The sequence below is a fragment of the Melanostigma gelatinosum genome (assembly GCF_949748355.1).
Source record: "Melanostigma gelatinosum genome assembly, chromosome: 4".
Lineage (NCBI taxonomy): Eukaryota > Metazoa > Chordata > Actinopteri > Perciformes > Zoarcidae > Melanostigma > Melanostigma gelatinosum.
In genome coordinates, this window is record NC_136637.1 from 23,326,337 (window position 1) to 23,350,555 (window position 24,219).

General features: G+C 43.4%; 1 protein-coding gene across 2 annotated transcripts in view; it reads left to right on the forward strand.

Annotated features, from left to right (window-relative positions):
• Positions 1-24,219, forward strand: part of faf1 (Fas (TNFRSF6) associated factor 1) — a 58,401-nt gene that overhangs the window by 15,524 nt on the left and 18,658 nt on the right. For both annotated transcript variants that reach the window (XM_079266703.1, XM_079266704.1), the window contains exons 8-13: positions 4,747-4,833; positions 12,628-12,723; positions 12,856-12,982; positions 13,087-13,150; positions 13,265-13,346; positions 20,843-20,997. In XM_079266703.1, the coding sequence (XP_079122829.1) occupies positions 4,747-4,833; positions 12,628-12,723; positions 12,856-12,982; positions 13,087-13,150; positions 13,265-13,346; positions 20,843-20,997 (611 nt within the window). The remainder of the gene's footprint in view (positions 1-4,746; positions 4,834-12,627; positions 12,724-12,855; positions 12,983-13,086; positions 13,151-13,264; positions 13,347-20,842; positions 20,998-24,219) is intronic.

Sequence of the window (24,219 nt, forward strand, 5' to 3'; positions counted from 1 at the left end):
TTCTCCCCACTCCCCCCTACACTGCATCTTTCTCCCCGTCTCTCAGCAGTCGAGGAGGCGGTTTTAAGACTCGACATTGTTTGATCTAGGCATGCGGGAGCAATGGAAGGAGACAGAGTACCTTTCATTTTCACCCTCATCTGAAACTAAACAGTCGATCCGGCAGCCGATGAAATATTTATAGTAACTCATACTGGACCCAGTGTGAAGGCAGTGCACCTCGTTGTTCATCGGCTATTACTATCGCAGCTGCAAATGGATTTGAAGAGCATGGAAATATATCTGTGTGCTTGCCTATGTAGATGAGTAAGTGTGTCTGTGTCAATGTTTGGCCCCTAGCGAGTTCAGATCAGCACTCTCCTGCAGATGCACACACACACACACACACACACACACACACACACACACACACACACACACACACACACTTATTACTGCCCTGTACTAACCCTCCTAGGAAGACCTGAGCAGGCATTTGTTATTCACAGTGGGTAGCTTGCTGCCCCAGGTGAGGGGAAATAAGCTCCCCAAAGAATGATCAGGTAAGATAGAGAAATCTCCCTATTGATTTTACCTCACATGTTAAGTCATCATTATTTGCACAAAAAAATATATGGGGTAGGGAATGTCAGTCGGTAGTTGTTTTCATTCATGTGGCAGCTTTACGTCATTTTTTTATTTCGTGTTTTGATTTTCTCTTTATTGTCTCCTTATTTTTACAAGCAGCTAATTATTTACTTTCAAGCAATGAAAGGTGTTTCTCCCAAGTTTTTGTTTTTTGCTCACTGCAACCAATGCAGCTCGGGCCTGGCTCCTCGGCGCGGGTGAAGATTACACTAATAATAATCAGGCGACTTGCGGGGCTTGTAATGGTGCTAATTGAACAGATTAGCACAACCAACATATGAACTGGATGAGGCCGCTTGCCTCCCTAGTTTCCTCCCTCTCCTCCTTCGCTCTTTCCATTTTCTCCTCCCTCCGTCATCTCTCTCCTTCTCTCTCACCCTCTTCTCAGGCAGATGGTTTTGATGAGCACCCACTGTGAACCTTAAGTGTTTCTGCTGGGATTACAAACACTGGGGAGGGGTCCCTGCGGTGTGGGAGGGGGGAACCATGGCCACAGAAAGGAGGCAAAGGACTGCTGGCTTGGTGGGGGTGCTGTAAGAGGCCATAGGGGATGGAAAAGGGACAATGTGGGCTTAAACAGGCCTCCATGCCGTGGTCTTTTCCTTACGCATGCTTGTCTTTAGGCATCTCAAGGCCCCCTGCAGTGAAAATGAGGCCCAGAACTTTAACCTGCATAGATCTGGACTCTGTTTGCCCCATGTTGACCATGCTCTTTATATATTTACTCTTTAGCCAGGGAACGGGCGTCTTTCCTTCTTTTAATACCGTAACGTCCACGTGCTAATAAATAATATGTCATTAAACCATGTGTGCACACTATGTAGGGACTGATTCAAAAGGTCCAGTAGGCAGTGTGGAGAGCTACAGGTGCAAAGGCAGTTAGATAGTAGTTGTGGATGACCTCAGTGAAGTTGCTTTGGAGAAGTTTGTGATGCTCATAATGAAGACGTGGAGTTGGTTTGCGTTCGTTTTTTAAAGATAAAAACAACATAGGAGACACAAACAAGAGTGGGAGTGTATTTCTATCATCATAAGAAGAATGCAACAAAGAAGTAACACCATATTCAGCCAGCCTGACTCCCCTTTCTGCTCATACTGTGTCCACTCACAGACACATGTGGACTCCACCACAGAGCATCTTTTTCTCCCCATTCTTGCTTTTGTCTTAGCTGAAGACTAGCCGATGGTCCCTGCTTGTGCATATCAATAGGGATAGACTCCTATCTTCTTGTTTGTCTTTGCCAAAGGCTCTTGCTTTGCCTTGTGGCTCTCAGGGAACGGCCCTTGCCCCTCCCTTTCTATTCCTTTTTCTCCATCTCTCTCTCTCTCCCAGTGTCTCTTCTCTACCTTCTTTTTTCCCTCTATCTCTCTGGAGCGCAGGGCTGTGTAGACTCTGATTGGCATTACCAGACAAGAGTGTGGGGGTAAGTTGCTGGCTAGCTTCTGAGCTAAGCTGGAGAGCAAATGTTTGCCAGGGAAGTAGAGGGTAGAATAGGGATGGCTGCTGGTTTCGGGTTGTCCGTGACCAGACCAGTTGTCCTGGGGATTTCCCTTCTCTACTGCCCCCCAGGGCTGGGCCTGGGCCCCCATCTCTGCTCCGCAGCTGGGCGACATATAGGAACCAAATGCAGACGGGGCTACAGAGCTGAGAAAAGGAAGGTTGGATCGAAAAAAGGAATGAAAGAAAGGCATCTGGTGCCTAGGGGAGACGAAGAAAGAGAGCGAGGGAGAGCTTGTGACTGTTTAACGGAAACCTTTCCTTCTCTTTGATTTGCTTCCAGCGAGGGATTACAGGCAATTGGCATTTACAATGATTGGATCATTAATTTTGCCTTGAGGCATATTGCCCAGCAGCTCGGCATCACAGCCAGTCTAATGTTGTGTACAACTTGCTCATACACCCCTGCTTCATCTCTACATGAACAGCAACACACAAATCAGCAGCGCTGTTTGTCACTAAGGCTTTGATTTAAATCCTGTTCTGCTCCGTTAAAGACATTTCCTTTACATTTTAGCTTCTGTATGTCCGAATCAGGTTGATGGATCATTTTCATCATCGTTGCCATGTTTTGCTTCACACAGCCCAGTGTCATATTCTGACATGCCAGCATCACTCCTTTATTTCAGGTCAAACTCATGGGAATAGTAAGTCACATTTGCTGTGTAAAATTAGCTACTCGGAGTCAGATGAAATATAATTGTCTGGATTTGTTGCAGTCTAACTTCTCAGTGAGATGTCTGTTTCGGCAGACAGGGGGCAGCATTGGACAGTATTGCTCGTTGTGTGCTGGCTGCTGTGGCGGCACAGGCAACGATTTGTAACTGAGGGCTGCTATGAAAACTTCAGCTACCTGGAGAAGGCATTGTGTCTCCCTGTTGTTCCAAAGGACTTTTGTTGTCTTTGATATGGTTGCATCAGGATTTGATAACAGCGCCGTACTTTTGAAATGGTCAGATAAGACCTGTGCGAGTGCCCTGCAGATTGTGGTGGTGTAGATTCAGGTGGGCCAGCGTGGTGTGTAGCTCTGTTTTCTGTCCGTGTTGAGATCAGGTTGTCCTCTGCCAGGTGCCTTCCACTGTCTGTCTCCCCCCTCCCCCTCCTCCTCCTCCTCCTCCTCTCACCTTCATTCTCTCTGTGGTGGGTGTTAGTTTGTTGTTTCTCTGATGCTGCTTTAACCTCTGACTGCAGCCTCTTCATTACTAGTGTTTATGCCTCTCCTTTCCTCCCTTTTCCCCTCTATTCATCGGCTGGCCAGCCGGTCAGTTAAATCCCTGTAGTCCGGCTGGTCAAACATAGATATTACACTCTGTAATAACACTGGCCACCCGCTCTGACCCCAGTCTGCTATCCTGGCCAAAGCTTCTCTTCATAAGGATGGACCCCGAGCAGCGTGGCGTGGGATTTACGAGAGAAAGACAAAGGATGGACTGTGCCACTCAATTATTATTGTTCTTTTATTTGTTTCTTAGCTTGTTTGTACTGCAGATTGCTTTGCTATGCCAGGTCCAGCACACATAAAATAATATTTCTTTGAGAGATGTACATCTTCAACAGAACATTTACTGTTGATAAAGGGATGGAATCAGATTTAAATGTAGTAATTTCTGCAAGCAGCCCATAGTGTGTTAGTGCTTTTAGACTCCCACACAAGTGCATATACAGATGCAAAGTAGTAATATTAGAGTGTTGAGGTGAAAGTCTTCCCCCCGCAGTCTTCTGAGCTCAGTGTTGTGCAGCTGCTTTCCTGCTTTGCCTGACATTGGCTTTGACTTTGTTTGTAGCGTATTTAAGTTTCCACCTCTATGACCAGCAGCCTTGCATGTGCCCAAGGATCCATCTCTCTGCAGTGCTTTTTACAAAGACAGGATTTGACCCGTGTGTAGAGGGATCTTTGCTCCACAATTGACAGTTTTCTCAGCATCAGTGTCCAGCCCCCGCGGGCCTGAGGGGCAGAATTCTGCTGAACAAATGCGCCAGAATCCACGGCCGCCGGCGCTCAGACGCCGACGGGGCTTTGATCACCTTCGGCTGGCGCACATCAGGCTGGCGTCGGGGCTTTAAACCAACAACCCACTGGACGGTGTGATGCGGCGCTCGGTGGGACAGGCGCTGCTGGCTGCTAACTGTTTAAAAGCACGGAATGTTATTAAGTGATGCAGATACAGCGTCTGCGCATGAATGGGAAAAGAGAAATACTGTTCATTTCAGAGCGTGGGGCTGTTGTTGCTGGGCATTAGCTGTGGCATCTAAGGAATGCTGATAACACTGGCTGGTTCTTTTTGTTTTTTTCCTCCTCTCTCTTTTTGACTCATCTCTTTCTTCATCCTCTGCCTCCATCCTACTTTTTTCGTCTTGCTGCTGAATAGAGGATACTTTGATGTACCCCTGTCTATAATTTATAATATATATGTTTACCGTTAAACTAGAGTGGAGATAACTTCCACTTCCGGCTTTAATATTACTTAATGAGAGGACGGTAAAGAGTAAATATAAAAAGCCTTAGTGGACATTAATAGCTTGTAGTGTTTTTGTATTTTATCTTTTTGCATCATTAGCATTGTGTTTTTTTTGTGCTTTGAATATACATTATTAATTGTATCTTCCCTTTATGTTTGCAGGTGAAGAGGAACATTTCTGACTTGACCAACATCCCAGTCCGGCATCAGCAGTGGGACGGGTGGCCCGCGTCAGCGTCTGATGACTCTGTAAGAAGCACAGGCACACAAAAACACACACAAAATGTAACGATTGTTACTCAGACGTACTTTAACAGATCGATACGAAATCTCCATGTTGCCCTCACTGACTCTTTGATCCAAACACGGCTTTCTCATCTATATTAAAGCTCATGGTTCACAGATGACTGATTTACATTATTTTGATAGTAATAGTGGAAACTGTTCCACGCTCCGTATGCAATCTGGAAACCATCTGTCAGAAGCATGAGAGTGAGATGTTGAAGCTAATTAAGATGTCAAAGACGGTTCCCGTCCTGTGTCCTCTATATGTGGACATTAAAGCTCACATCATTGAGTCCCACTGACCTCTCCTGTCCCAGGGTCGCTCTTCCCAGCCATTCACCCTGCTCACAGTCAAGCTGATCAGAAGCAGCCCTCACACAGAACCTTGAGGAACCTCTGACCCCTTTTGTCTCACCCCTTCTTTGACAGCCTATGTGTTCCCATGCTAATTGTATGGCATGGTTTATCATGCTACATTGAGGAGCTGTTGTGCACACATTCTTGTGTTAACCCCTAGCTAACGTTTGCCTTTTAGATCTATATGATTATTGGAGTGTTTGTTTTTTTGTTTTATCATATGTGTCGTATGCCAGAACTGGCTCTACTGTAGCGACGTAACTACAGATGTTCGATTCATGTATGGTATTGCACTTGAACGATAACGGCACCTGTTTTTATGACTTGAAGTAAAGCTTTTACGATTAACAGTGAAAGCAAATGCATTACACGGCGAATGTGACTAAAAGGGCAAAGGACAAAATGTTATGCATCCTTTCACTAGCAGTATAGCCGGTAACCACCCAACAAACCATACCGCAGTGATGCAGATTTATTGTTGTTGGCATCGTCTTTGAAGACATCCAGCTATGTGATCAGTGAACAGCCTGGGATTGCAACAGAAGTACAAATTTTCGCTCAAATCTGAAAGCACATTGTGGTCATGTGGCGCTATGACTGACCTCAGAGATGCGTTTATGTATTACGGCACCAAATGACTGACCTGTACCACAACATGCAGCTTGTGCTTTATGAATGTATTGTTCACAGTGAGGAAGAGAGCTAGCAGTCGTAGCTTTAACTACGAATTTGTGATGTGAAAACAGACAGGAATGGGAACAATTCTCGTTTTCGCTGAAACATGTTTTCAGCGATTAATTACTTTGGAATAAAAAAGAAAATTCAAAAAAATGTTTCCCTTACCTGAACATCTTTTGGACTTATTTTTATCCTATTTTTTTATGGGATGGGGATTAATGGAAACATTATTACATCTCTAAAATAATTTGCAACTGTGAGGAATTAATATTAGAATAGTTGGATGCATGAATTGAATAATATAAAATATTTCCACTAACTGTCAGGAATCACTATTTCTGTTTTGCCAAAGGAAAATATTAGTTTTTTTAGATATTTATTAAATAAATGTTGTTCATTTTTAAGTGGAGTTAAAGCATTTGTGTGTATTTCATTTTGCAAAAATATGTGACCTCATCATTAAAACCAGCAATGCACTTAAGATTGTGAATTTCATCCCCGAGTAAGCCCTACCAATCTCAATGTAATCTTCAAATAAGTCGGGATAAAGTCGAATAATTCAATTTTTTACCTTTGGTATTTTTGCGATCTGGGATCTTGTTATCCTCTGCTCGGGCCCGAGGTAGCCGTGGATATGATTGCCAGGGATCATGAATAGATTGCAGCTCATTGTGGCATCACAGGCCCGGTTGGCACCTGGCTAACGCACATCTGCAGCGTCTGTTTCTTGGACGAGGAGATATTAAAAAGCACAGAGACAGAAGTGTAATAATGGCCTCTGCTCTAGCCACAGCCCTCTTATTGAAACCTCGGAAGGTATTAACAGAGAAAGCCCAGGGCTTGGCTGGGCGGGTAGGGAGCCAGTGTTAGTGTCTAGCTCATTAGCCCGGTCTCATCTCCCGGGGTTTAGGCCAATAAATATGGCAGCCAGAGGCCCCAGATTACGTTTAGCGCTTCACATTAGCCCACTTTCAGCAGAATCGATTACTACTTGACTGTGCTTTACCTTTTAAGTCTGTGAAACAACTGTTCCTGCTTACATTTACGTTTTTGTTTGTGCATATTTGCATTTGTGTGTTTGCAAATGTGCCTGTTTTAGTAGACACACTGCGTCTTTAGCTGGGTGTCAAACCTCAATACTTTTTAGAAACAAACTGAACTGTGTCCGTAGCATCAACATGAGAAAAGGTCAGATAAACATAGCCATTGAATGTTTTCCTTTCCTTATTGCAGTTTTTATGTTGTACTGTATTTTATGAAGTAAAATTCATGATCGTAAGCATTGGTGCCGTATTTCAGAATTTGCTGAAGGTTTCCATATTTATTTATTTATTTTTTGCAGAGAATTTGTGTTTTAGAGACTTTTAGATTAAAAGTAACGTTTTGGTATTCTTACGGAAACTGCAACAATATCAAAACATGTTCTAAAATGATACCCACTGCTGAATGTGACAAGATAAGATCATCCTTTATTAGTCCCACAGTGGGGAAATTCACAGGATCACAGCAGCAAAGTGGACAGTGCACACAATATTATTATATGTAAAAATACCGGTGTAGTTGCCTCTAGCATGGCTGCTGTAGCAGTTGAGTTGGTAGTCCCTTGTTGAATTTTCAGTTGATTTCTGCAGTTGCTGCATTAAACAGTCATAAGTAAAGAGAAGCAGGCACAGGAAGCATGAACATGTTCTTTGTTATAGTTCATCTGATTGATCAACTAGTCCAGAGTATCTCTTTCTCAGTTCTTGTGTTCTAAGAAAGAGATATTTGAGTGGTGTCATTGTTTGTTTTTTATGTATTGTTGAAGCGTAAGAAATTCACACCTTTCAGGGAAACTAGTGGTGCGTTACGTCACCCTCCCTGATACCGTCCACTCAATGTGTTTCATTGTTTATTGTGCTCTGAATCATTATGGAGGGATGAAACTGGATCTGGATGGATAATACTCAGGTAGCGCTGGACAACAGATCAGTTCGTTCAGTGCACTGTGTTATTGTAAGTCGCGTTAGACCACGGAAGTTGAACGTCAAAGGAAGTGGCACAAAGTGTAGTTGAAGCAGTGGCAACGTGAGCGACGCTCATTACTAGCAGGCAGATTGTGTTGACCTAAGTCACTGGTTTGATATATTTGTCAGTGTTTATGAGAATATAAACAACACATCAACATTAACTGCAGCGGTGCTTTTGATTTGCTTCATCAACTCCTGCAATGCAACCCTCAACAGTGGCTGCTAATGTGAAAACCTTCCTTCCGTTGAGCTATCATCAATCATTGTTCCAATTTCAGGTGTGACAAAGCCAAAGCACACCTGAAACATGACCCGCCACAGTCAGCAAGTTCCATTTTTCTTAAATTTAGGTGCCATGATTCCACTGTTCCTCATAGATTCATTACAGTCTGTAGTATTTGCCATAGTAGCCAAGTAGGGGATCACACAGTCAGTCTCTTTTGTGTGTGTTTGTTTGAGCATTTCTTTTAATTGTCATCGGCTTTACTGCATCACAACAGTGTTGACAGTCCTAGAAAAGCCGTCCGTTAGAAGAAAAACAACCTTTGTTGTATTTCAAACTTTATGGAATTAATTTGACTCCAAGTAGATTAAAACAAACACTTCAGCATTATTTGCGAATACCATGATCGAGCTCAAATATCCTCACGATTCTCGTGGCTTTCGCAAAGTTGTTCTGAAGATGATGGCGACAGACGTTTTGGCAACAGTCGATGTTGAGAGGCCAACAGGACGTTGACTTCCTGTGCAGTTTGAAATGCGTTGATTGAGCCTCATCCCCTGCTTCCTCCGTCGCCTTCTCTTCTATTTCTTCGGCAAAACAATATAGCTCAGAGAGTTTCCAGACGGGCCTCCTCTCATTGGACCTGTTTTGATTGGCAGTCTTTCCTCCACTCCTGTTGGAGTGATTGACAGCCAGTGGGACATCCTTATTACATCCCCTCATCTCTTCAACCTCCACCACCACCCACCCTTCCTTCCAGCCAGTACTTGCTGACATTTATGCAGTGTTTCATGGTGTTTGCTAATGTATTAATGCTGCGGAGCCTCGGCGGTACCTGGCCTTGTAGGCCAGCACCTCCCTCCATTTCCCAGCTGGCATTAATGGAATCCTCCTCTACCTGATAGGGGCCTATTAAACTGGGGATTTATTGAGGGGGGCCTCGTGGTTTCCATAGCAACTGGGCTCAGCAGCAAGCTCAGGCAGAGCCCCCCCCCCCCCTTGTGCAATTGGCTGCCTTCAGGTGACATTCAGCACCAAGTTAGTCTTATTGTCTATCTCTTCTAACTGTTCGTGTGCGTTCAGCGAAGCTCACGCTTCACAGAAAATCATTTATTTATGCCTACCTTAGCCTCTAGCTCTGTATTTGTATTTGTTTGCGTGTGGACATACATTACACACACTGAGGCATATCTTCAGCTCGCTCAATGGAGCCTGGAACAAGGAAACCAATGGGTGTTAAGGGTGAGGCACACCTGGCCTGTCTTCTTCTTTTCTTGGCTTCCTTCTCCCCATCAATGTTCTTGTGTTATTTTTCCCTCGTGTTCTCAGTACTTCCTCCTCTGTCCGTCTCCTTTGCCTTTACTGCCTCCTCTCCCTCACTTTTGTTGCCGTTCTTCCCTCGGCCCATCAAAGAGAAAGTTGAGTGAGGTGGTACTGTGGTTGTGGTTGCCGTCAGTGCAGCTGTCAGTAGTAATTATCTCACACTCACAGCCAGACACCTAATCCAAACACTGCCTACACTAGAAAAGAAAAAAAAATGAAACACAGAAAGAATGAAGGGAGAGAAAGAAGGGTTGGAAGGGAAGAGGGAAAGGAGGGAGGGGGTAAGGGAGAGAAAATTCTTTCCCTGTATCGGCCCCTGAATGCTTAGAGCCTCAGTGCAAGTGTTAATTAAAAGAATCCAAAAAAGAGGAGCCCGTTCCTTTGTGTGGAGATGTGGGAGAGGGTCATTTGGGGGGGTTAACCTCGTCCCCCCCCCAACCCCCGTGCCCTGCGGCGTTTCAGCCTTGTTTCCACGTTTTACCACTGAGCCGCCAAGCTGCACTTGTGTACCTCAACATCAGGAGAAGCCATGGGGTCAAAGCGAGGAAGAGGATTGAGAGGCACTCAACTCATTTTTTTTTTTTTTTTCCCTTTTCACCGCCCCTCCTTGCATCCATGTCAGCCCAAACCCTCCAGGCTGTCTTTGACGGGGGAAGTGATCAACTTTATTTATACACTTATTAGGCCCTCAGACGAAAGCCTCTCTTTGTGAGTAGTGGGGGTAAAGGGTTTACGGGGATCCTCTCGGCAGCCGCTGTTAAGATTCTCACGTTTGATTGTCACTCGATCGGGGAACGGGCAGAATAGACTTGGGGCCATGCCTTCACATCCCTAAGGCCCGTATATCTTTGTCCAGCTCAATACCTACAACTCTCTCTCTCAGTGATAATTCAACCCCTCAGGCCTGAGACCCATCATGTCTCAAATAGCCATAGCTTCTCTTTAAGTCATCGATGTTTTTTTTTTGTTCAACAAAAAGTATTGTTACTTTACTTTTACTGTTGGGGTTTACTTTGTTCTCTGGAAAAATATGAATAACACGGTGATCTAATAAACGGGACCGGACTACTAAATTAGTTAGACTTAAGTTACACGAGCAAAGACGGGGCAATTCAGTTAAGTGTTCTTCGTAGGTGTTCCAGGGATACTCTGCTGTCCTTGCTGTGTCAAGAGTACACTCGCTACTAATTGGTAATACACAAGAAATACAATCTTCTACTCTCTGTGTGTGTACACCTTTTGTTACTCTTTCTGGGCTGACTGACTATTTGAATTCTCATAGGAAAGGTTTTAATTCACTGAGAAACAACATGTTTTTCATATTTGTTATGCGTTTCACTGTTGGCTTTTCCCTTGAGCAGTGATGTCATTCTTTGTTTGTGTAGTTTCAACATCGCATGGCAGTCCAGCCACTGCTTTTTTTGAGCAGTTTTCTTTGCTTGAGACAACATGGTGGCGGAACACTCCTCAGGATATTATTCATTCCCGAACTGTCAGGGGAGAGACTGTGTTTCTCACTTCTTCTCCGTGGTTACTGAGCTGCTGGGAATCAACGACACCGTGGTTAATATTATAATCAGTATATCCCTAGTCAACTTCTTTTTATGGCTGCAACAAATTGTAAAATGCTTGTTCCTCTCCTTGGGATTAGGAAAGAGTTCATTGTCTTAGTTCAGGAAAAAGAAAATCTTTATGTAAACAATTAATATGATTTAAAAAACGATGTGTATGAACAACCACATCTAAGGGCCAAAGAACCCAGGGGAGGGCATTATGAATAACACCCTCCGTCATGTTATATGTCATTTTATATCGCACAATAACAATCTAAATCATGATAGTGAAGTATATATATGTTTTAAATAGTTTAAGAAACCGTTTATGGATACAAAAATCTGACCGGGCTGTCTGTTTATAGTTGACTTGACAAATCAAGGGGCTTCATCAATATGACTGAAAGTTATGACGGGAATAGATACTGTGATATAAGTGTTACCTCCTTGTCACGCATGTAGCTCAGCCACAACTGTCCAAATGTCTTTTGTGCAAATATTTTGGTCTCTCGGTTGCGGCTAATTTACGCTCTAACATTCAAAAGATAACATAGTGTGCGAAGATGGAAAATAATCGACTGGGTGGCACTTTGTCAGATACGTTTGTTCTTATCAGTGCCAGGTACACAGCAAGTACTCACTAGTAAGTCCATGTTGCTGACAAGGTCCAGTGGTTACACTGTTCTCTCCTGCTATAGAAGCTGAGGCCAGCATGAGGAACTGCTCTATTTTAAAAAGAGAAACTCCCTGCGGTCTTGTGTAGCCCCTTTTCAGGCTCAATTGGCGTTGCATGTAATCGTCTCCTGATTCAACCGCGTCCAGCTGCTCTTTGTGTGTCTTGGCACCCGACAATGGAGCAGATCACAGGACCTCTGCAGGGGACGAGCAGCTTCTCTGCCTCTTATCACACCCGGCCCTGTTGTGTTGAAGATCACTCTCCCAGAAAAGTATTTGCATCTGGGCTTTCTGCTCGAAACAATTAGTACGTCAGTGAATATATTGTTGCATTATTGTGACAAGTTTCACCACATTCATTCTATTAGTCACGGTTCGATTGTTACCAGTCCTCCTCTCAGTGGCCACTTGTTTGAAGTTGTATTTTGGTTCCACGTCGTTAAATGATGGGAGTTGCTTTTAAAATCGGGCACACAACTTTTTAAGAGCGAGTATCTTTAGTTTTGCACTTTGTCCTGCAACAGCCTTGCCTGTATTGTTGATGTCCCCTGGGGTCTTATCCAGGAATAACCAGCTGTAATGAGTCCCTGCTGAACGCTGACATTTACCGTCCTGGCTTTGGATTTGGGAGCTCATTAGTCAGGTGTTCTCTTACTACAAACCACCATCGCACTAACCGCTACTGCAGGTGTGCAGAAACCTCATCAAGCAGCTCCCCTTATTAGGAAGATCTCATGATATTTGAGATGGTAGTCCTGTGATGTACAACTTGAGTCAGTTGTGAGTTGTTGTTTTTTTCTGTCTTTGGTAAGGAGTAGAAATGACCATCACTCACTCCCCCCTATGAACACATAGGACTCAACTGAACTTGTCATCACATCTGGTCTAAGATCGGGCCTTGCTTTGTTAATCACTCTTTCATTATGTTCCCTGTCTTCAGATGACGCTAGCTGTCTCCGGCGTCAGCTATCCTTGCCATCACCTCAGTGTTTGCCGAAGGTCCTCACCAGCCAATTCCCAGGAACCCACAGAAGAGGTATAAACACACTCTTCCCTGTGGATTGCTTTCTCCTCTTGGCACAACGCATAAAACGTGGCATCGAAATGCTTCCGTCTATCACTTCTGTGGAAATGAGTCCCTGAATTAACAAATTGTTTGTGTTTACAGTGTGCAGATGTCCATATGGTCAGCGACAGTGAGGGGGATGATTTTGAGGATGCATCAGAGTTCGGAGTGGACGATTCAGAGATGTTTGGAATGGGTTCTTCTACCACCTGTCGGAAATCACCTATGAGTAAGTACAGTGGAGCAGCTTGATTTCAGCTCCAGGTATTGTATTAAATGCCAGCGACATGCATCTCAAAGCTTGACCATGAAATCATTTTTGTCCCCTCACAGTGCCAGAGAATAGTGAGAACGAAGCTGATGCCTTACTGCACTTTACTGCCGAATTTTCTTCAAGGTGAGCTAAGTGTCGCGTGCCTCTCGTTTCTGATTAGAAGGAATTTGAATTCAAAGACGGCTGGCATGTAACAATGTGTTTGTGTACGGCCTGTCTGTTCTGCGTGTCCTTTAGGTATGGAGAGACCCACCCAATGTTCTTCATTGGGACTTTGGAGGCGGCGTCTCAAGAGGCCTTCTATGGCAAAGCCAGAGATGTAAGTAAGCTGACTGTTTGGTGCCTCATAGGACGGTTTTTCATTCATCAAAATTCTATTATTCTTCCCCCATTTTATATTTCAAACTCTTTTATATTTTTACTTTGTAAAATTCGAGGCAATTAACAATGTTGTTAACAATGTTGGCTTGTCCTTTAGCACTGATGTCATCCCTTCTTGGTGTAGACCAGCCCTGTTTTCTTTTTAAGTGTTAAGACAACACAGAGGAGGACTGAGCAGGGTATTATTCACTCATTCATCTGTCAAGGGAGCTTCTGCGTTTCTAATATCTTTTCCTACGTCACTGAGCTGGTGGGAATTTAAGACACAGTGGCCAGTGTTATGCCCAATTTCAGTGAAGTCTGCAGTCCAGGTTTCAGTAAATTGTAGATGAATCTTTCTTAGTGTGTCGAGTATATTTGTTATGCTATGTAAACGCACAAACAATCTAAAGATGGAATATGATAGAGAATGGGGTCTGTTGTCAGGGATGTTGGTTCTTATCAGCACTCACCAGTCAGTCTATGTTGCTGACGAGGTCTGGTGGTGGTTGCACCAGAAACGTACTGCAGTGCAGTGGTCAGTCAAACATGTGCAAGCACACACATTGCAGGAAGAATACCTTGTTGCATTGTAGCAATGTGCTACCTGGATTGTTAAACATTGAGATGGAGGAGAAAACTTTACTCAACTTTTTGATCTGAAAACATTGCGTTGTGGTAAACGTTTAGCCAGGATAAAAATCGTTTGGTCATATTTGGCGCAATGCCAATTAGCGGTATTTCTAAAAGAGGCCATGAGTCATTGATTGCATGACTCACAGAAGTGAAAGAGTCTGAAGAAATCATAACAGCATATGCCAACCACAAACTGAACGGAAAAAGAGGAACAAGACAAATTTAACCAACAGGCATATCATGTTCTTCTACTTTTCATGCAGCCTTAAATCACCTTCATTTGCCGTGTGTTGGCATTAAAACTGTATTTACGTCAAAGTCCTTCTTCACACAGTGTTTTGTCTACCCCCTGTGTCATGCTGTGTGGGGAAGCCACATTGATATAATTCCGTCAAAACCCTCATCAAATTTTTCACCCTGACAGCTGAGGCTTTATTTTTAGCTGTCCACTTTTCCCGCTTGTTTTTTTTGGCTTTTGTCCTTTTAAGGATGCTTGTATCAACTGACAGCTTGTGTGGATTACAGCCTTATTAGACTGTGAGGACACAGCAAGATGTTAGGGGGGGGTTCAGATCACCAGGCACATGGAGAGGGAGGGAGGGTGGGATAGATGATAGCCGGGGCCACAAAACGGAGAACGTGGTCTGAAGGGAGACGTTGGTACAAACAGTGAAAGTCAGAGGAACAAAGTGAGTGAGAGCAAAGAGAGGAATAAAGACATGAGAGATTGCAGCATACGGGTAGGTGATGGAGAGTGTGAAACACACAGAGAAAAGCCTAAAGAGAACCGTGGCTTCCTGCCTGCTTCCCAGCTGATCTCCTCTCCTAAGCCAGCACAATATGGCCGATGTCTCCCCGGTGCTCACACACTCTGTACTGTACCACTGTGCTCTACGCAGCGCATGGGGCGAAATAGTGTTCATTTTCACTGTATTTTGTTTTATTCTGGGTGAGCTTGACTTAGTCTGCCAACTGTGCTGTGGTTAGAATGGCTTTAGGAAAGCTGGATATGTGCAAAGAATTTAGCATGAAAACAGAAGCTATTTGATCTGTTCTGTGTTTGTCCTGTTTTGTCACAAGCGTCCTAGACGACAGGCCAAAACATGCTGCTTTTGACGGTTTCATTACACAGTAGCATATGTGCGCGACTACACCGCCCTTTCTTCCATCTACCCAGCCATCCTATCCTTTGCTCTTCGCTTCCATTTGAAAAGGAATCTAGTTTTTTGTGTCCTCCATCGAAGGAAAAAAAGCCTTCTTCATTAAGGGGTTATTGGAATGGGGCAGATTGCACCGAAGGGGGACTGCTCAGTGGGTTTATAAACAGAGGAATCAGTCTCACTCTCTCAAAGCCTGGGAGAGGCTAATCACTAAGCAAAACACTACATTTGATGAAGTGTTTCTGAAGGTGTGTGTTGGGGGACTGTTGAGATAGACTCAATCCATCCTTAATGAAAATGCTTTGGGCTGCAGAGCTGAGCTGAGCTGAGCTGAAGCCTCTTGGGGATCAGTGGTTAGTCAGAGCGCACGGAGAGATGGGCCACCCATCACCAACCAAGATCCTCACTAAATCCCCATCAACGCAGTGGTTAATCACTCTAACCCCGCTCTGCTCCGCTCTCCTGTCTGCCACACACAAAGACATCAAAATTCATAGCCTCGCCGGAGAGGGGAGTTCATGGATTTATCGCCACCAAGTTATCGGCTTAAAAACCCAGCAATAGCCTTGCATAGTCGAGAGGAGAGAGCGCTGGTAAATCAGAATGGCACAGAGGTGTACGTATATCTATCAGATCTAGGACTGTAAATCCCAAGCTCAGTCGTGGTTTATTGTTTGCACCTGAAATGATTACTCAACGCATAAATAGATGGATTGAGGGTTAAATCAATGTAGAGTGTGCAGGAAACTAAAGTATGCATGTACTGTATGTGGTTCGTTTAGTCACAGTTCGGTGCCGTTTCTGTCATACCAGCGTGATGTGTTTTCAGCCGGGTGTGGAGAGCCTCCTGTGTGGTTGGTCATCGATCTGAATGCGTTTTCCCGCTGTGTGTTCAGGGTCATTAGATCAGTCATTTGAGCTATTCATTTTGAAGTGTTTGCTTTTCCAGACGGCCATCTGTAGGACAATCACGATCTGGACTACTCTGTCCTTCCGTCCCTCCGTACCTTTCTGTTTATGTCTGTATCTCACTCACTGGTCTCCTCTGAACCTGGCTAAACATGTAGTACCTATGATTAAAAGCCTATTCTTGATGCGATATAAATATCCACAGTAGACGGGCCTTTTGATTGAACCATAAGCTCTCAGTAAGGAAAAAACGTGAGCCCTAGAGTTCCCACGAAGAGGCTTCCAATATACAAATAATTTGAAAGTGTGTGACGTGTACAATGTAGTATGCAAGGCAAGTTTATTTGTATAGCACATTTCAACAACAAGGTAATTCAAAGTGCTTCAAATGAAACCATTAAAAGCATAAAGGCTAAAGTAAAGGAGATTTAAAACATACATTGAAACAATAATCGATGTCTCCCTGAGACATTACGCTGCACGCAATCAACCATACACTGCCGCAATTCTGCAATTACTCGCACACAAACCACGTCTGGAAAAGATCTCTGCCGATCTGCGTTTTATAGTCTACGCCTTGCACGAACTCGGTCCCGGAGGAAATGGCGATATATTGTGCAGTCCTTTTAAAACCATTAAAAAGCATCAAAACATAAGGCAAAAGAAAAGGAGATTTAACAGCAATTAAGAACAGTGTAAGAAATAAAATACAGTCGTGAAATGCAGGAAATTGATTAATATATTAATTGAATGTGGTTCAATTAAAGGCAGCAGCAAACAGAAAGGTCTTCAATCTTGATTTAAATGAGCTGAGGGTCTCAGCAGACCTGCAGCTTTCTGGGACTTTGTTCCAGATATGTGGAGCAGAAAAACTGAACGCTGCTTCTCCATGTTTAGTTCTGACTCTGGGAACAGAAAGTAGACCGGTCCCAGACGACCTGAGGGGTCGGGATGGTTCATAAGGTAGCAGCAGATCAGAGATGTATTTTGGCCCTAAACCATTCAGTGCTTTGTAAACCAACAGCAGGATTTTAAAGTCAATTATTTGTTGGACAGGAAGCCAGTGCAAAGACCTCAGAACTGGAGTGATGTGGTCCACCCTCCTGGTCTTAGTGAGGACTCGAGCTGCAGCGTTCTGAATCAGCTGCAGCTTTCTGACGGACTTTTTACAAAGACCTGTAAACACACCGTTACAGTAGTCCAGAACTTCTGAATAAATAGCTCACTGGTGTTTTCAGAGATGTAACGCTTTGTCACAACCTTGGTTTGGACATTTGTGTGCAAGGAGATTGCACTCTCAAAGAAAACACAGAAATGATCAGAGAGTGCAACATCAGTCACAGCAACCTTGGAAATGTTTACACCTTTGGTGATGATTAGGTCCAGAGTGTGCCCCCTGTTGTGGGTGGGTCCTGTCACATGCTGAGTCAGATCATAGTTATCAAGGACACCACATAGTTCTATCGACTCTCTGTCCTGGGGATTATCAACATGGATATTAAAGTCACCAACAATAACAACACAGTCAAAATCAATCTTCTGTAGGAGTTTGTAGTAGTCATCCGTGGAGAAGGGAGGCATCTTGCTGCTACTTAGCTTTAACTTAGCTGCTAGTTAGCATTAGCCAACAATCCAAATAGCTTGACGACTTTCTGGATTTGTCTTCACTCAAACGTTGAAGAGTGATATATGTGATATATCTGGCAAATTGAAGCAAGAAAATGCAAGAAAATGCAAGAAAATGCAAGCAGAGGTAAGCAGAGGCAAGAGCAAGCAGCAAAGCGGCTGCACTCTCTCATCAAGGTCAGACTTTTGTATGTAGAGCGATATGAGACAAGATATCATCTGGGGTTTTAGTTATATTAATATTAGCTTTACCTTAAACTCGACGTGCTCTCTACAGCTGGCACACAGCTAGAACGACACTGGCCAGTGGGGAGGGGGATAAGTTTGGTTGCATTGTGTGTTTTTTCTTTTTTAGCAATAAGTAGTGTTGTGCTAAAGGAGCTGTTTTTTTTCCCTTGACGCTCAAATAAAAAGACAAAAGTAAATGACGTGGATGATTTCAGGTGCAGCCTATAACACAGCAAGCCTACATGAAGAATGTAATGTTAAATTAGGATCATAAGGCCCTGTTGTTTAGGTTGCATCATTTGATCAGCAGTGGACAGAAAGGATATTTTGGGAAATATTGTATAAAGATGAATCTATTATTCCTTTGTGGCTGTGGAGGATACCTGATTGTGATTGGTTCTAGGGGAGTGTCATCACAGTTCAAAGTTAATACTGTTAATACTAAATAAATAAATCATAAAAAGTTAATACTGAAAGGTTATGACTTCTCCTAATTGAAATCATTTCGAAATATAATTAACTATAATATAACTACATTAACTGTTTAACTACAATTAACTTTATTCTAATGTTGAAAAATTTAGGACAGGGTCTTTCCCAAAATGTTATGACTAATTATGTATACATTGACGTCTGGCAGGTGAGCATGGTATGTGGTATAAACAGTGCAGTTAACAGTGTAGCGGTAGATACCCTCTCTGTCCTGCTGTCTCTGTAAAGTTAATGTACGGATCATCATGGATTATCCCTTAAAACATATCAAAGCATCATTCTAACGTGTGTGTGTGTGTGTGTGTGTGTGATCTGTTTAAGTTGCTATTTTAATTCACACTCAAAGTGTTATAACTCTGGATGCTATTAATGATTTTAGCTTTTTAGTTCATATATTGCATAACACTGTTATAAGTGTTTGAGTAAGCGCCATCCAATTAATTATTCATCAGAATTAAGTGTTGTGATTCTTGGTCACTTAAATCAAAGAACAGGAATAATTTGAAGCAAAAGGACATTCATCAATTTAAGCATTAATGTTTCTAACGACATTCTGACTCATAGCAACTCTTTGAACTGTTCAAGAAGCCAACTCAATGCACTTTACGGTTTGCTCGGTACTGTTCCACTTGGCTTCCCTGTGGTGATGAATTCACGTGGATAAAGCCCAAACCCAGGGTGGTAGCGACAGTACCGTGCAGTAAATAGTATATTCCTCTCTCCAGAGGCCTCATTTAGAGGAACACCATAGTACAACACAAAATAGTCCCTTCCATCAAATGAGGTTTTGTTTCGCTAAAAAAAAAAACATTGTCATCGTACATCTGGATGAAAAATGTATTTTCTATTAAATGTGGCAGTGGCTGAAACTCAACTATCAATCTACCTTCAGCGGTCAGAAGCTCAAGCTGACTCACTGCGAACCCTGTTTATGGTGTCTTTTGTCTCCACACACACACACACACACACACTCTCTCTCACACACACACACACACACACACACACACACACACAGCAAGCTGAGATGTAGGTGAGCAGGTGTGAGGAAGGGCTATGGGGTCACTATCTAGCTCAGGTTGGACCTAGTAATTTAGCTGAACGGAGGGATTTGCTCCTCCCTGCTCAGACAGGCAATACAAAAGATCTGACTTGAAAGCGGAGAGGGAACAGAGGGGTATGGACAGTTTAACTAAGATGAAGGAGTTCAGTTGGCGAAAATGCCCACTTTGATTAGTCTTTACACTTGCTCTAATTGAGCATGCATGTGTGTGTGAATCCTTCACCACACAGTAAAGTTTGTGCATCTGCGCATGTGTGTTAGGACGTCTGTGTTTGAGCGTGTATCGGGGGGGTTTTTCAGATTTTTTTTTCATGTTGTAAGACTCTCCCTCCCCTCGCACTCATTCCTCTCTCAAGACTGAATTTGCTTGTCTTCTCAGCATGAGTGTTTAATCTTTTCAGGCCGTTGAATCGGCCCAATGAATGAGTCCCCAGCTCCTTCTCTCTAGGAGCCCTGGAGATTATTCTAAAGCACTAATCGTTGAGCAAACACAGCAGTGCTCTCCCATTCCTATTCTACACAGGCCACAGTATAGCACAACTTTTCCTTTCACTTCCCTTCACGTTTTACGCCCTGTGTAGATTTTTTTTATTTATTTTTTTGCTTTTTGGCGTCCGTAGCCTAGATTACTGCTCCTGAGAAACAGACCTTTTGACTCCCCCTCCGCAGCCATGGTTAAAAATGAACTCAGCGGAGACTGCGAGAGTTTTTCTTATTTGTTCGTATATAGCAAGAGAAGTGACATGTAATTTAGAGAGCATTATTTCCAACATTGTCCCCTGGAACCTTTTATGTTTGTGGGTGTGTTTGTTTTTTAATTAGATTGTCAGTAGGGAGAATCTGCCAGGCTTATATGATGGTGTCAATATCCTTGGATTTGGAGCTTCGTCAATATTGTCTGGCCCTGACGCTACTAACCTGAACAGGCTGCTGGCATTTGGTGTAAAATAAATAGAGTGATTTGTCTGTTTTGTTTTCTCCATATCTTCTTTCGAGAGTTTTATTTACACCGCTCTCCATTTGATTTTGTGTGGTATTTGCTGTTTTGCCAGTTGTGGCCTTGCTGTGGTCTGCACCCGGTGCTCCCTCGTGTCACTTTATGGTCATGTAATGTGGAAATGTCTCTGCAGTGATGAGGCACCCACTTGTGGCCGTCGGATCTCACACTACAGAGCAGCACACATCTGCGAGCCATAGATTTATTTTCAGAATTTATCATTTCAAATCTGTTTCACTTCAGCAAAAGATTGTCCGTAGAGAATCAGTTGTACATTTTTGCTCACATCTTTTCTTTTCTTACCTCAAAGTCTATTTCCCTCTGTTCTGTTATTCTCCTCTCCACAGAGAAAGCTGCTGGCCATCTACCTCCACAATGATGACAGTGTCCTCGGCAACGTCTTCTGCTCCCAAATGATGTGCGCTGACTCCATTGTCTCCTACCTGAGCCAGAACTTCATCACATGGGCCTGGGATGTCACTAAAGAAGCTAACAAAGCCAGGTACCGCAGTTTGATTATTTTCTTGCTGGTCACAGAGCTGCAGGATTTACCGGCTACGCATGTTGTTTTGTTCCCTTATCTCTAGTGTATCTCGCTGGCTTTACGCAGTTTTTCAGTTGTGATATGAATAAAGACACAAGTTCAATTCATTCTTTTGTTTACTAAATGTATATGACTTCTTAAAAAAATAATAATTTCTCACCCTAAACACGTTAAACCACGTTGCTTAGAATTTATCTCTCGTCATTTTATTTGGGACACCTACATGGGGTGGACACAAAAGTAGGGATACCCGTAAAATAAACTACAGGTAAGTACAATAGTTTGGCCTTAAAGTACTACTTTTGTGACACTTATTAGCTTTAACGTTTGTTGCCAGACAAGTGAAATGGATTCATTTTCATGAATATTTTACAGCTGCAATTTGTTGTGCTCTAGTATTGGATTGCATTGTAGCGTCACATATTCCTGTTGCTGAATCTCTTGAACCAGATAGTTTTACGAGTTTAGAGGCCTTTACACATCCGGGGGTGTTTCTTGTAGTGCATGAAAACATGAATATCACGCTGCATCAAAGCGCCGTCATTTTTTTCCGGAACAAAGTCGATTTTCTGAGCTAAATGATTTCCCGTATCTCAAATTGCAATATCACATGGATTCTGTTTTAAAGCTAGTGGTATTTATTCTACTCTATTCCCTGGTGTCTGAGTCTCATCATGAATCTAGTGAGAAAACAGTTTTGAATGAATCGAAATGATGACCACAAACTGTAAGAGCCGGGTTGTTTAAAGAATTGAATTGCCCTTTAACTATTTCATTCTCTGGAGCCCTCCGAGATCCTGGCACCGATCAGAATCATGTTTAGTATCGCAATCTCCAACTGTAAAGTTAAAGAAGAGCAATGATGGAGCCTCTAAGCCCCTGCTGCATGTTTAATCCTTATGTTTTATTTATGTGTGACTTACTGTCTGGAGGACAGGACTGTTTGCATACTGAGTTGTAGCTAATAAAGAGGGGATATTGAATGCATTTGAGTAGGAGAGGAGCTTGATTGTGTGGAGAAAGCTCTGCAAACTGCCAGAATGCCCTGTTTAGGAAGCAGTTACTGTCTTGTTCTAGTCCCATTATTTTAGATACTTCCATCAGAGGAGGTTCATGTAGTTTTAATTAGTGCTCCGCCCCACCCCGTCACTTACAGTTATCTAGTTATTAACATGTTAAGCCTACAAAAGACCGAAGATGAGATCTGTGTTTTGTCATGTCGGTGTGAACAGCGGGCTTTTCGAGAATGATCTCAAATGTCAGTGCGGACGGAACCTCATTTGACACATAAACAGCGTTTTCAAATCGATTTACGTTTGTGTGGACCTCTCCTTAATTGCTGGCATTCAACTCTCACTCCATTGCTCACACCCTGCATCTCTGTCCTCTCATTCTCTCCTCTGCTTCATTCTGTTTTTGAAGCTCGGAGATTGCGTGCTAACAAAAGCCGTTGTGTTTGCATGGCGAGGCCCCTGATTGGGCAATCTTTACTAAGCTGTCTGAATAGAGGGTCAGTGGGAGACGAAGGACTCCCTCGGAGTCCAAACATCTCTATCTCTTCTTTTACGTCCACATTTTGGTTGCAGCTTCAGCTGTGTGCGTGCGTGCGTGCGTGCGTGCGTGCGTGTGTGTGCGTGCGTGCGTGCGCGTGTGTGTGTTGGTAACCGGCAGGTCTGTGCGACACCTGTTTATTACCCTGCTACTATTTTTATCTGGATGGTAAATTGAATAGAAATTAGATAATGAATTTAGTCTGCGATGTGTGATAGACAATCATATCCCCTGTTGGTTCAAGTGTGGAGAGCTGGAGGTAAAGGTGGACCTGCTGAGGGTATGATTGGTTTTTCTCATTACCGTTGTGCTCGGGGTTCTCTCCTACTTACCCTCGTGTTTCTGCTACATATTTTCCTTCCCGATCCTTCCATCGCTCTTTATTTCCCTTCTCTTTATCCCACTACCTCAACCCTCTCCCCAGAACCTCCAGAGTTAAGCCTGCCCTCTGGTAGCAGCCATTTAAGAAAGACTCGCCCTGACCTCACCCCTCCATTATTTCTTTTAAGGAAATGTCCCTCCTTCCTTCATTCCACTCTCCTTTCTCTCCCAGTGGCCGCCTTTGCTTTTTGCCCCAGCTGAGCCTTTTTATTGCACATTAAAAGGCAGGCAACATCTGGAGCTTTTCATCACACACAGCTAGTCACAGCTTTGCTGCTAACGCATGCATGCACATGTGCTCACACACGCACACACTCGCACACACTTCCCTGTATTCTCACGCTCTCTGGTTGATCCAAAGTGACTGGTGATTGGCATCAATCACACAGGCTGTTAGAAAGGTATCCCGATTGTGTGCGAGTGTGAGTTGAACCTGCTGATATTGGAATGTGCCCGTTGCTGCGCTCTTTATTCTCACAGGCCTCCCAGTTAAATGATTAATTATGCATAAATGCAGTTGTGCTGATTGGAGGCCAGTGTAATTGTCACCCATGGGAAATTAATCTGATATATCGTAGCTGTATTGTCATTGCACATGGCAAATATTGAAACTATTAGTAGATAAACACACTTAAAGTAGATATTTTTCATCAGTGTGAGTCATACGTCTTCAAATCTATTACACATTTAATTCCATGCTCACATATCTGTATAAGGCGCACCTCTAAATTATAAACTGAAGTGACTTTATTGTCTTGCTATTTCTTTTGTGGCAATTGGGACAGTCAACCACATCCAAGGCCCTGCCACAATAATATGACAGTGTACAATGACTCAAAGACCCAGGTGTTCTTGTTATTGTGAATGACCTTGTGTGTAAGTTGGTGTCTTAACCGCAAAGAGCTCAAACCAACATGCAGACCTGTTGTGTCCACTTGACTTCTCCTCTTGAAATTCTCCTTCCTGAAGACATAACTGGTTCGAGAGGGAGAACAAAATGTAATTTTCAAATCAAAACATGTCCATGTATGCTCTGAAACAAAGTGTGATTGACACAGTGAGCAATCGGGGCATCCGGTTCCCAGACGTTCTCCCGTACAGGTGGCTGGCAAGAACATTCCCTGCAGTGCTACTGTACTAGCCTGACTCATCAGCTGCTCAGCGGAGCGAATGTCAGGTCTAACCAGTCCACTCGCATCTTCACGCACCACTTTGATGAGAAGAAATGCGATGTGACAGTCCAGGGAA